This window comes from Juglans regia, chromosome 9, assembly GCF_001411555.2.
Source record: "Juglans regia cultivar Chandler chromosome 9, Walnut 2.0, whole genome shotgun sequence".
In the NCBI taxonomy this organism is placed as follows: domain Eukaryota; kingdom Viridiplantae; phylum Streptophyta; class Magnoliopsida; order Fagales; family Juglandaceae; genus Juglans; species Juglans regia.
This window is the reverse complement of record NC_049909.1, coordinates 22694220-22706326: the sequence shown is the minus strand read 5'-3', so window position 1 is coordinate 22706326 and position 12107 is coordinate 22694220. Positions and strand designations below refer to the sequence as shown.

At 35.7% G+C, this 12107-nt stretch overlaps 2 protein-coding genes across 4 annotated transcripts; both read right to left on the bottom strand.

Annotated features, from left to right (window-relative positions):
- Positions 1-904: 904 nt before the first annotated feature.
- LOC108993187 lies at positions 905-2671 on the bottom strand. Its single transcript, XM_018967998.2, has 2 exons — positions 1854-2671; positions 905-1548 (listed from the first exon to the last, which is right to left on the bottom strand). The coding sequence occupies exons 1-2, from the start codon at positions 2455-2457 to the stop codon at positions 1160-1162; spliced, it is 993 nt and encodes a 330-aa protein (XP_018823543.1). The 5' UTR covers positions 2458-2671; the 3' UTR covers positions 905-1159.
- A 4176-nt stretch (positions 2672-6847) lies between these two features.
- Positions 6848-12107, bottom strand: LOC108993177 (ADP-ribosylation factor GTPase-activating protein AGD5-like). Of its 3 annotated transcripts, none has more exons than XM_018967987.2 (11): positions 11868-12107; positions 10403-10461; positions 10044-10134; positions 9875-9929; positions 9670-9760; positions 9304-9529; positions 8471-8660; positions 8165-8343; positions 7702-7905; positions 7519-7577; positions 6848-7223 (listed from the first exon to the last, which is right to left on the bottom strand). In XM_018967987.2, the coding sequence occupies exons 1-11, from the start codon at positions 11916-11918 to the stop codon at positions 7064-7066; spliced, it is 1365 nt and encodes a 454-aa protein (XP_018823532.1). In that variant the 5' UTR covers positions 11919-12107; the 3' UTR covers positions 6848-7063. The 3 variants fall into 3 exon arrangements, with proteins under 3 accessions (XP_018823532.1, XP_035550056.1, XP_035550057.1); XM_035694163.1 differs by having other exon boundaries at positions 8480-8660; positions 11868-12088; XM_035694164.1 differs by lacking the exon at positions 11868-12107 and adding an exon at positions 11377-11487 and having other exon boundaries at positions 6856-7223.

The following is a 12107-nucleotide window of genomic DNA, read 5'->3' as shown; positions in this document are numbered from 1 at the left end:
ATATATATATTTTAAAAAAATTTAAATATATTAAAAAAATATGAAAAAAGGAAAAAAAACTAAAAAACAAGAAGCGATACAAACGAGTAGAGTAACACCGCTCTTTAGATAAATGTTTTAATTATAAATAAATTTGATAAAAATAAATTGACTTAATTTGATGTGATACGTTAGATTGTAAAATTATTTTTATTATAAAATAGATTAAATGTATCATATAATATTATGTCAATTTATAAATTTATATTTAAAAAATATTTTATAACTATAATACTTCTCTTTAAATTATATTATTGCACCCCGTAATTGAACAGATGGATATACATGGCCCATTGGCTTCCAACATCCAACACAACAGTCATTGCTGTCCTGGTTTCGATGAGCGTCTAAAAGTGGAGAATGTACTGGTTCTTGTTAGCCAATTTTTTACTTCGTTTTTGTTTGTCTTTCTGCTCACTTGGAAACCAGAAGATGGCCCAAGTTAAAACCCACAGACATATCTAAAATCCAGCTGAACTAAGGTGGACCTAGGCCCATTCCATCCTAAGAAGACATCACCGCTTCATTGAGCTCGGAAACTTGCCTTCTTCAACCTCGACAGGGGGAAGAAAACAAAGGCCCCTTGAAGATAGATAAGGTGTGGCGTTTAATGTAAATAAAGGCCCCTTGAAGATAGAAGAAATTATCTGGAGATTAGATTGGAGGACTTGAAGGCAGCTGCTGTTTTGTGAACTGAGGTGCGTTGCATTGAACTTGGTTTTGATTATGTTGATCTCTCTATTTCTGCTTGTATTAAGGGAGCGAGAATTTGATCAGTTTTTGCCTTTTAAACATTCTTAGTTTCAAAGGGCAAAGGAATTGTCTTGTAAACATTCATAGGTCTGGATGAGATTTAACAGCAGTATTCAAAGCTTCGAACAACTTTTGCCAATGAAAAGGCAATATCCACAACCCACTAGTCTCCGACTCTCTTGCCATTCCGAATATCCCTTGAATTTTTTACCCAAAGAAAATTTGGGAAATCAACAAATTTTATAATTTCTGCCTTTACAGGCCTCACTAGCATTTATCATTCTACCAAATTGCCCAGAAAACCAGAAAATAAAAAGAAAAAGACACCTTCTACGTACGTTGAACTGGTTGTTTTCTAGTAAAGTTTCTAGTGGTCACCGCGGCGTATCATCTCATGGTATTGATTCAAGGATTCCTGTCTCTGTAACCTCATTTCCTCGTTAAACTTCTTGATGAACGCCTCCACTCGCCGGTTCAACTCGTCCTGACTCGGTGACGGTTCCCTCTTCAGTCGCCCCGAGCCAGGCGACGGACTCAGCGACGAGTTGCTGCTTCGGTCGGTTAATGTCTCGGATTTCTTCATCTTCGGAGGTGTGTTCTCGTCCGCTGGCTGGTTATGCCGCACGTACGAGTCCCACGTGTCCGACTTCTTCAAGTGCCTCGTTAACGGCATGGAGCGGCCCTCCGTTATCGTCTTCCATGTGTTCTCCAGCGTCTCCTGCCTCTTCGGCTTCAACACTCCCAAGGCCTTCCCCGCTGCAAAACGAATCAAGAAAACTCACATGAGGGTAATTTAGACATTTCATAACGTTGAGTTTGAATTTTTCAATTTTATTCATTTTGCTATTATTCCATTTCATAACGCGAGAGTAATTATTACCGTTGAACCGCCGGAGTTACTCCCGAAAATACCAAATACAACGGTCATATTCACTCATCTTCTCTCTCCTTTTTTTTTTTTGGGATCCGAAATACAACGGTCATATTCACATTCGACCATTTGCATTAACAAGAGAATCTTTGAAAAGGATCAAAAGTTTTAGGGAGAGAAATCAGAATACCTTCAGGATTGGCTTTCAGAGGCTTTCGATGAGCGAATTTGGCAGAAACCGGCAGTTTCTCTCTCTCTTTACTCGAAAACAAAACCTCCAAAGAATCTTTCCTCTCCAGCTCCCCGGCCTCATCGCCCCTGTTCGCCAACATCTCATCGCTCACGGCCTGCTTCTGATCCACTCGTCCCCACACACCCTCCGTATCCACTACCTGCGCCTCAGAAATCGAAAATTTCTGCCCGACGTAGCCGTATTCACTCAAAACGACGCAGTCTCCGTAAATAACAGTGTCATCCGCTACAATCCCGGAGACCTTTGTCGGAGGTGGTTGACCAACCGGCATATCAGGCTCCAGATCGTCGTGTTTCTGCTGGAGCTTGGAGGAGGCGAGGATGCTGACGATGATGAAGTTGATGACGATATAGAGGTACGGAGGCCTCAGCCATGACAACACACAGCTCCAAATAGAAGGGATTTCATAGGCTACGAAATCTGATACCACTGGAAGCGAAAGCTTCAACATCGCAGCTAGGGATAACAAACCGGTAGAGATCAAAACAAGCTTAAGAGAAAGGGTCCAGTTATTGCTCAAACTCGCTGAGATGTACGCCATTTGTTCCGGCGATGTTCGTGAGTCGAACTCTCGAAGAAAATCCAATGAGTGGCGAGAACTTGCAAGTGCAACCTTAACGGGGGATATTTATAAGGGAGAATGGAACGGAGGGGTGGTGGTGAAACGTGGGCCGTCAGATAAAGGAGAAAATGGCTTTTTTTTTTATTAGAAGGTATGGATGGATTTGATTGAGTTGAAGTAAAGGCATTTTATAATGAGTTCGTGGACCAGAAGCGGTAAATGAAGGTGCGGGTGGGGCCCTTTGGCCTTCCCCATGTGGAGATGAATACGTGATCTGGAGATGATGAGTTGGTAGGTTGTCACGTCAGCTTTTGAACATGTGGCACTCTCACAAATCGGATTCCATTGCATTTGCCCACGTTGCTTAGTTAAAAATATGAACACGGTGATGGATAGTGTTTGATATCAATTATTTCTACTTGAATCTGATGATCTCATAATATCAATATATCAGCACATTATTATGTTCAGCGTCGGATGGGGTTATATACATATACTTTGATAAGCATCATTAAATATATAATGAATATTGTAGAAATTATTTTAAGTGTTTATATTTATCTTATTCTAGACTATAGAATTCAAAAAAAATTCGAATAAATTCAAATGACATGGCGTATATAGCAATAAGTTGCTTGAAGTTTATCCATTTTCGCCTACCATGGTGCATAAGATACTGCAAATTAGATTATTTACCCAAAAAACTGAGTTAATGCGGAGATGCTGAATTATGTATTAAAGTTGGGGTACATTTAGTAAGCAATCACTTCACTTGCGCTTTTCTTTATGGTCATAATAACCTAAGTATTTATAGTACATAATAACGCAGTGGGATGGATGTTGTCAGAAATCTTGTGAAAATGTGAAAGATGCATTCATTCTCAACGGCTATATTATTTTGACCGTTAAGTTCGGAGCTGTTTTAGGATCCCGAATTCCTGGCCCATATGAACTCGGTCTTTGTAGGGTGCACACCTAGCTAGCCGACCACAACCACAACCACGACAATAATAATAATAATATTAAGAATAATAATAATAATTAAAAACAAAAAAACGACAAGAACGTGAAGTGATTGGATCTACTGGGAAAAAAAAATGTACTTTGCCACACAATTTTAATAACATAGTACTAAACAATCCTTTTTATATAAGATTAATCAATTAACATTACGTTATAAACTCTACTGCCGCCGATCAGCCTAAAAACAATTTAACATGTTGAAAATTATGGAGCTTTTTCATGTCTACACTCTAATAAAAGTGATTGAGCCACGGACTCCATACCAGAATTTCACACGGATAGAGTGTAAACTTGAGTTTGACCATGTGATGTTATGCCTCAGTTTGTGTAGTGTCCGTGTTTGTATCAAGGCTTATTTGGATACTCTAAGGTCCACTTTGGATACTAAGCTGAATTAAGCACTTTATAAATAGTAATGAGTTGAAACGGTGAAGTAAATTTTGTGAGATTCACCTATGATGAGTTTAGATGTGTTTGAATATTAAAATGAGTTTATATATATTTATGAGAAATTAAAAAATATTGTGGATTCTGCGTGTAAAAAGATGTTAAGTTAAAAAAAATTGTGTATCCCAAATATAAAAAGGTTTTGAATTGAGATGAATTTAATGAACTGAGAGTTAAGTATTTAGATTCAGTTTAAAATTAAACTGAACTGTCCAAGTTCTAAATAGAGCCTAAATGATACAAAAGGCGTACCCTTGTTTTAACTTTATCCACACCATAAATTATAAAGCACATTTTAAGTGAATGATCTCATCCTCTCTCACAACAAATTAGTTATGGATATACTTTTAATATGAATTAGGTTGATATAATTGGAATGAAATATGAATTAGCAATAATTAGTCGAAGAGAAGTTCATTTCTTTAGCTGTCCTTGTTTTAGTCCTAGAAATCCCGACCGACCATCCTAAGACCACCAAACTTGCCTGAATTATGAGAGCTAGCTAGTTGGCTGTGGAAGAAAATTGTCTTGGCAGAAAACATGACCCGTACGCATCTTCAATGTGCATCATCCATGGTGACTAATAAGGGTTTTATGATCTACCAAATAATATGTTTGGTAGCTGATGATTTACTTGTATATTACTACTGACCTACGTACATGGATATATAATATACGTGGCAGCTCTCTTGTTCACGTTTTGTTCAAGTTTCAACCAAATGATTAGAATTTAATGTTCAAGTCTTGGGTACGTAAATAGCGTAGAAGTACTACTCAATTGCTGCATGCTTCTCCCAATTAGTCATACATTTGGATGGTTGAGTTCTGGAGATGGCGACAACGTTGGAAGTCATGGCCGGTCATATTTATTTTGTTTTGGGAACTAAATTGAGTAGAAGAAATGCAAAAGAGATCGAGGACATCAACATATAACAAAAACAAGATGGAATAGAACGCTGGTCCAAAGCATATCTAGATCTGATTCTGGCGTGAACATTTTGAGGGCTGTGGAAAATGACAAGCCTACTAAATTCTCCTTATTGCAAACTAAGTCCGAAACAACCGCACGAAAATGATCAGTTTGAATTGTGTTTTGGAGTCATTTCAGCACAGCCATCAAACATATTCCTACGTTTCCAACTAATTAAAGCCGAAATGAACCATAAAAAACATGCTCGACATGATCGAGCATGTTTTTTATATATGCAGAAACAAAAATAGGGTTAAGATATATGCAGAAACAAAAATGAATAAATATAACAAGAGTTAAGATTTTTTTTTATTTTCCTAAGCAACTAACAAAATAGGGTTTCGAGATTCAAATACCTGCTGAACACGAATGAGAAGGTGGTTTAAAAATAGAAAATATGAGTTTCCGACAAGATTTTCGAATGACATGCACATGAACATTTTGATGTTGTATATTTATCTGTTTGAATTAGATAAACCAATTAGCATATAATATTATTGAAAAAAAATTAAAGGACTTGTTTTAGGTTGGCTCCGTTTGAATTCAGAAAATATTGATAATATGAATCTATTTGGATATAGAAATAGTTTTTTCTCATCTCATCATTATAACTTTATTAAATTATCACATAAAATATAATCAACAATTCAATTTTTTAAAATTCTAAAACGATAATAATATTAAAAAATAATATTATAATAATATTTTATTCAACTTTAATCTTTTATCTAAAACTATTTCTATCTTTTCCCTTCTTTAAATCCAAATCAGACTGTTGCGGTGATTTTTCAAGATAGAGATAGAGTTACTGTACCAGCACCGTCTAATGTGAGGATTAGTGACACGTGACGCCATGAACAAGTACATGGAGAACCCATCTTCCTGGATGATGGATGGTTCTCCAGATTCAACTCTAAAGTAATAGTCTCCCCCCTACAGACAACGCCTCTGGCCTGGTTCTTTATTGTCCATTTGTTTTCTTTCTTCTCAAGTTCAAGGTTTGTGCCTAACTTTGATGTTGTATATACCAACAAATCGGACAAAGCTCAGATTTTAATTGGCAGGGAGCTAGACGCGTGGACAGATATGAAATGAATGGTTTGAATTCAGATATAAGTTAAAATAAATTGAAATGATTTATAAATAGTAGAATAAAAATTAAATTATTTATTATATTTTATGTGAAAATTTAAAAAAATTATTTTAAAATTTAAAAAAATTGAATTATTTATTATATTTTATATGAAAATTTAAAAAAATTATAATGATATAATGAGATGAGATGAATTGAGGTGAGTTGAAATGAATTACGAATACAAACGAGTATGTCTGCTGAGTTATGTTTTTTATAAATAGTAATAAATTGAAATAATAGAATGACTTCTGTAAAATCTATTTAAAATAAATTTAAATAAATTTAGATATTAAGATAATTTTAAATATATTTATAAAAAATTGAAAGGATTGTAAGTACACATATAAAGAAACGTTAAATTAAAAAAAGTTGTGAATGCTTTTTTCCGTTTGGATGTTAATTTTAATTTAAAATTAAATTGAACTGAATAGTTGAAGACGAGAAATCGGAAAAAAATACGGGGGGCAGACTAGCTACCAGCTTTTTCGTAGCAAGTCAAATGTGTACGTATTAATCATTACCTGCAAGTATGCATCTAACCAAGCTGACATGCAAGACACGCAAGAAGCCGAAAATGAATTCATGGTTGATCACAAACGCTACTTACCCAGATGCCATAAATCCAGTGGTAATCAACACTGTGGGACGAAATTGTATGCTATATATTTAATAATTCAAAATAACCCAATTTCTTCCCCCCCTAGACTGCCAATCCCTGCATGACTTTTTCAAAAGGTAATCTAGAATTCTATCAGTAGATGCAGATTAAAGGAAAAAAAAAAAAGAAAAGACAATTAAAATCAATCTAAACTCATTTTTTATTACTACAGATACAACTACTGGTACAAATGAACGAATCACTCAGATATGGAGGGGAAAGAAATATGAACTGCCTCTACAAATGGTTTACAACCCCGAGTACATATAAGAAATGTCCAAGTGCTATTTTCCTGTAATTAATCTAATTTTGTATAGTATGGAAAAGCAAGCATTATCGCCCGAAAGGCAACTTACTGTTTTGAGAACATCCCTTGCGTTAGGGAGGAGAAATCATGATCATTTCCTGCTCGAGTCGGAGGCATAGATGGTACTGCAGATGCCGATTGAGGTTTACTCACTGCACTGGTGGCGGCAGTATTAAATTGGGTGGATTGCCCCATGGAATACATGCTGCCAACAATAAACGGCAACAGTTGTCAGTCAATATGAAATTAGTGAAAAGCAAAATGAATTTTATTTTATTTTTTTGCAATAGCATTACAATATCAAACACTGCTGAATATATCAAAGTCGTAGCCTTGCATCTAATAGCACCGTCTAACTAGTCAACCAATATTAGAAACTGATAAAGTTACAGCTCAATTCAGTCGACAACTGAAACTTAACATGGATCATGAAACAGATATTGTTTTCTATTTTTTGAGTTTCCAAAACCAATTCTAGATATGAAAAATTCACGAAATACCTAGATGTAGGATATGAAACAGAGCCGCCCACTGGATATGCTGGCACCATGTTCCTTGTCTAAACTCAGGAAGAAAGATAATAAAGTCAGAAACCCAGTAATAGAAATTAATAAAGTAGACTTTAAGTCATTCACACTATGTACTATCCCTGCATTAAATGTTTGTGGTTCACATGGCATTACCATTCCAGGCATCGGGTAGCCAGCATTTACCCAACTTTGAGTGGGCAAATTGATACTGCCATTGGACCCAGGTTGTTGTGCAGTGCCAAGAACTTTCAGTTCCCCACCAGCAGATTTAGCTGCAGCAGCCATGAGAAGGGACTGTTGCTGAGCAAGCATCATAAGCTGTTGTTGATGCATAGAAAATGGCGACACCATGCTTGACTGCATTTTGAAACATGTTAATATTGACAATAATAATTTTTGGATAAATTATAGTGAATATAAAAATTCTTCAGCCAAATCAAATACAAATGTCGTTTTTCAAAAATTTATTAAGGTAAATCAATTGGACCTTATTTTAAATTGGAAAAATAAACTTTTATACAGAAACTCGAATGGCAAATAGAAAAGTTAATAAATAAAGTAATCAAACAAGCAATACATTTCGTAACAATCTTATAAATGATAGTGAAGCACATACCTTCTCAAAAAGGCTCATAATATCATTATTCCCATGTTTCTGGGGTTTCTCTGAAACTAGAGTAGGTATAACTGAAGGTGAATTTTTAAAAAGATCCTCAATTCCAGAGGTAGACTGGGGACCACTTTCAACTGGTTTTGTCGTACCAGTTTTCTCAGCTGTCATTGCTTCTCCAGCAGCTGCAACCATAAGACAAAATCACAACCATAACTTTTAACCTCAACGCAATTGTAAAGAAAAAAGTCCACAAAACTATCAGCTTTTGATGATCCAGTAAGTAAAAAGAGGTGGTCAGTAGAGATGTACACTGAAAACCTGCCCAAGAATTATCATCAGGTGAAGCTTCTCCTGAGCCGTTTTCACTTGGAGCATCCATGGTTAACATGTTGAAAAGGTCAGTTGCGTAGTCAACCTTTGGTGGAGAGACAGCAGAAGCAGCATTCAAAGGCTGCTTTGTTGCTTCAGCTTGGGGCACCGCTGGTGCTGGTTCTATTTTCTGTGTGTGTTGAGATTTAGGAACAGGAGTAACTGGCTCATGAGTATATATTTCATGCATAATGAACATAATGCATCAAATCTATATTTCAAATATAGAGAAAAAGGCTAATAAAGGAAAAAGGATTTGGAAAAGAGCGAGGCAAAACTGGAATCACGTAGGTCAACCAATCTCAACCATTATAGCTTAAGAGATGAGACAATGCATTGAATTAGACTGCATAGATTTGACCATGATCACAGCACTACATTGGTATTTTATTCCTTAATTTTATTCCATATATCATGAATATTATGGCAATGATTAGATTTGTGAGCCACAAATGGCAAACACCCCCATAAATGGTCCTCAGGCCAAACATTGAGCCAAGTAGTGCTAAAAACACCATGGCCAAATAATCTTATATAGAAACCACAAATTCCAGCAAATCAACTCAAACACTTTCAGATACACCTTAACATAGCCTATACTTTAAAGAGATAACCACAGTGATTAAAGCATTTGCACTTTTAATCCTATCCCATTGCTATGCAGAAATTGATGGCTAAGGCATGGATATCTCATAAATAGAAAGGCTTTGTTCTTTGAAAGCAGAGACACAATAAATTAATGCTTATCAACTAGGGAAAACAAATCAAAATACCTGCTCAGGTCCTTTAGGTGGAACAGGAATGCTCATTTTGGTAGAGGGAATAGTACTAGATGGTCGAGTGTTCTTCCTTTCCTCAAATGTCTTTTCAGAACCAGAACTAGGGCCCGGACCACTTCTTTCCCCAGGTCTCTGCCAATGCACAGAAGCCTTGTCTTCCTGCCCTCTAGTTGATGATTTTGTTTTTCCATCCTTTGGAATCCATCTCTTGTCATCGTACCTAGAATAATGTGCTATAATTAGGAAGAACATATAAAGAGTGATCTTACAACTTTTACTAGATGCACATAACAAAGAATAGCAATTAACTAAAATGATATAAAGAAAGATACTAGTTCCTAGGGCCTCTTACACACATACTTTGCACGAATAAAATTTTCAATTCCAACTCTATCATAATTTGGAGGTAGTTCGGCTTCCCAGTAACTATTTGCCTTCTCATTTCCCATGGCTATATGTAACAAAAAAAAAAAAAAAAAAATCTTAGGCAGTTTATCAAGCTTAAGTTCAACGTCTTATCAGTCATAATAAATTCAAGCCCATGACATAATGGACAAGCGCTTACATTGAATAAAGGCAACCTGCTCTGGAAGCCAAGTGTCCAGGGTAGCAGACCGCACCTGCAACCAAAGCCATTTTCAAATATGTAAATTAGCCTATTGCATGAAGCTCATAAACTGGGAAATGAGTAACAATTAATTGACAAGTAAAACAGAAAAAAAAAATTGTATAACCTTCGATATGTGTACCCCAAGACTTCTATGGATCCCCGAACACTGCATACATATAAATATGCCTAAATTCACACTAGCCCATCTTGGACCTCTGCATAGCAATAATGTCATTATAAGAAACTCATATAAGTAAAATGTACTTAACTAATAACACACTTATATTTGATATAACCAAAGAAGATCGCTATTGTTGGATATAATTCTTTCCAAATGCACTTGGAATTCTACCGCTGAATAATATCTACATCATCTCTTTAGAATTCCTCATCATAAATATGTTATATTTTTTTGTATAAGTAAGAAAAATAAAGCTGTTAGAATATCCAGATCATCTATTTTAAACTTGTCAAGGGACATACTTAGATTTGCAGTCAGCACATTCCCTATTCTCTGGCAATTTAAGAAGTCCTTCCAGTATCTGCATAGATTTAAAGCAGGAGGTAAGATCATAATCAAGAGAATAGACTGGTGAAAAGTATAGAAATAAAATCACAACCAAGGAGAAAGACCAGATGCTTAATCAAAGTGTCAGCATAATTATTATTATTTTTTATCGAAATCTCCTTTCTGGTTACATGTGGGTTTTGATATTAAAAAATGTCGGCATAAGTAAGTCCAGTAGAACCATTACAGTCTAAGACCAAGCTAAAAATGGCATATAAGGAACATTGATGCAAATTGAAAAATGCCTCCTGAATGGTTAAGGGTTTCAAAACCCAAGATAATGATCTCAGTTCTAGTTTAAATATTAACATATACACATCTCATACAAGAAGAAACCATTTGAAGAAACAGCATCTAACATACTCTCCCATTGTCATTTGTTTTTTCTCATACACCGTGTAAGGAAGGCTCCACCAACCAAAATAATCATATTTGATGCAATAGCAGGTCATATTTGCATATGATAGACAAATTTGAAACGCATAAAACACTCCACCCTCTATATAGAACTCCATCCTACAAGTTTTATAAATATAAATGATAACTTTATAACTTTATAAATGAAAAGAAATATCTGACAGGTAAAAAAAGACTAATTTATGGAAACGAGGTGTTCTCTTTTTTGTAAATATCATAGAAAACATATCATTTTGATGACAAAGATAGGAGTATCATATACCCTACAACTCGTCCTTGCTGGTGCAACCATCTTCTGAACCTTTTTTTTAATCAATCTTCTAAACTAAATGACATAGATACTATAAATCGATCATGTGAAAAGAAAACACTAGATATGATTGATAAAAAACCGACAAATCTAATTAACGACGACGCTTTTACGATGTAAGCTTGATAAGAACACCATTCAATCCGATAAAAATACACCCACCGAATCCTTATTCCATTCTGCGTCAAAGACTCAAACCGCCACCGAAAAATTCCGGAATCCAAGTAGAAAAAAAAATGCAAAACATCAATCACATAATAGCACTGATCAAATTCCACACGAACTCCAATTAAAAAAATAACAATAGAAAAACTGATCACGCAGCGCATAATCAGTGATAGGAAAAATTAGCACCGACCAGGAAATCAATGGACCAATTTCATCAGAACATTTCTGGTCCAAGTTATACAGATCAAATCCGAAATGTTCCCAAATCTTGTACCGGCCAATTAACAAAAAGTTCAAAAATTTCCAGCTGTTCCGTTATCTCTCATCAAATTCTGAGCAAACAATCTAACATAATAATGGAAGATGAATGATCCGATAAATTTTTTCAGAAAACGGGTACGGGTGGCAACTTAAACAATTCGTAAATTTTTGGGTTCCATAATGGAAAAGGAGAATAGGAGAAGGAGAAGAACAATAATAAGGACCTTTCTGTGCTTGGCGTTGAGCTCTTTGGAAACGTTGGCCTTCTCGTTCATGGTGTCTCTGCAGAAAGGAACAAAACGAAGAAGAAGCTCGAGAGAGAGGAAGAAAGAAGACCGAAGATCAATTTGGTCTTTTCACACCCTTTCACCTCCCTCCTCCTCTCTCTAACTTGCCGTCCCAGAAAGAAAGAGGAAGGAAAGAGGAATCAGAGATCGACAACAGAAGCCGCTCTTGACTTTGAC

Bases quoted from the DNA above. Each gene is read 5' to 3' on its own strand.
- LOC108993187 (XM_018967998.2), bottom strand. From the start codon at position 2,457: ATGGCGTACATCTCAGCGAGTTTGAGCAATAACTGGACCCTTTCTCTT. The intron at 1,549-1,853 runs GTATTCTGATTT...TTCGTTTTGCAG, and splicing joins TCTGAAAGCCAATCCTGAAG to CGGGGAAGGCCTTGGGAGTG.
- LOC108993177 (XM_018967987.2), bottom strand. From the start codon at position 11,918: ATGAACGAGAAGGCCAACGTTTCCAAAGAGCTCAACGCCAAGCACAGA. The intron at 9,530-9,669 runs GTATGTGTGTAA...ACATTATTCTAG, and splicing joins GAAAATTTTATTCGTGCAAA to GTACGATGACAAGAGATGGA. The intron at 8,661-9,303 runs GTATTTTGATTT...CAACACACACAG, and splicing joins CACCTAAAGGACCTGAGCAG to AAAATAGAACCAGCACCAGC.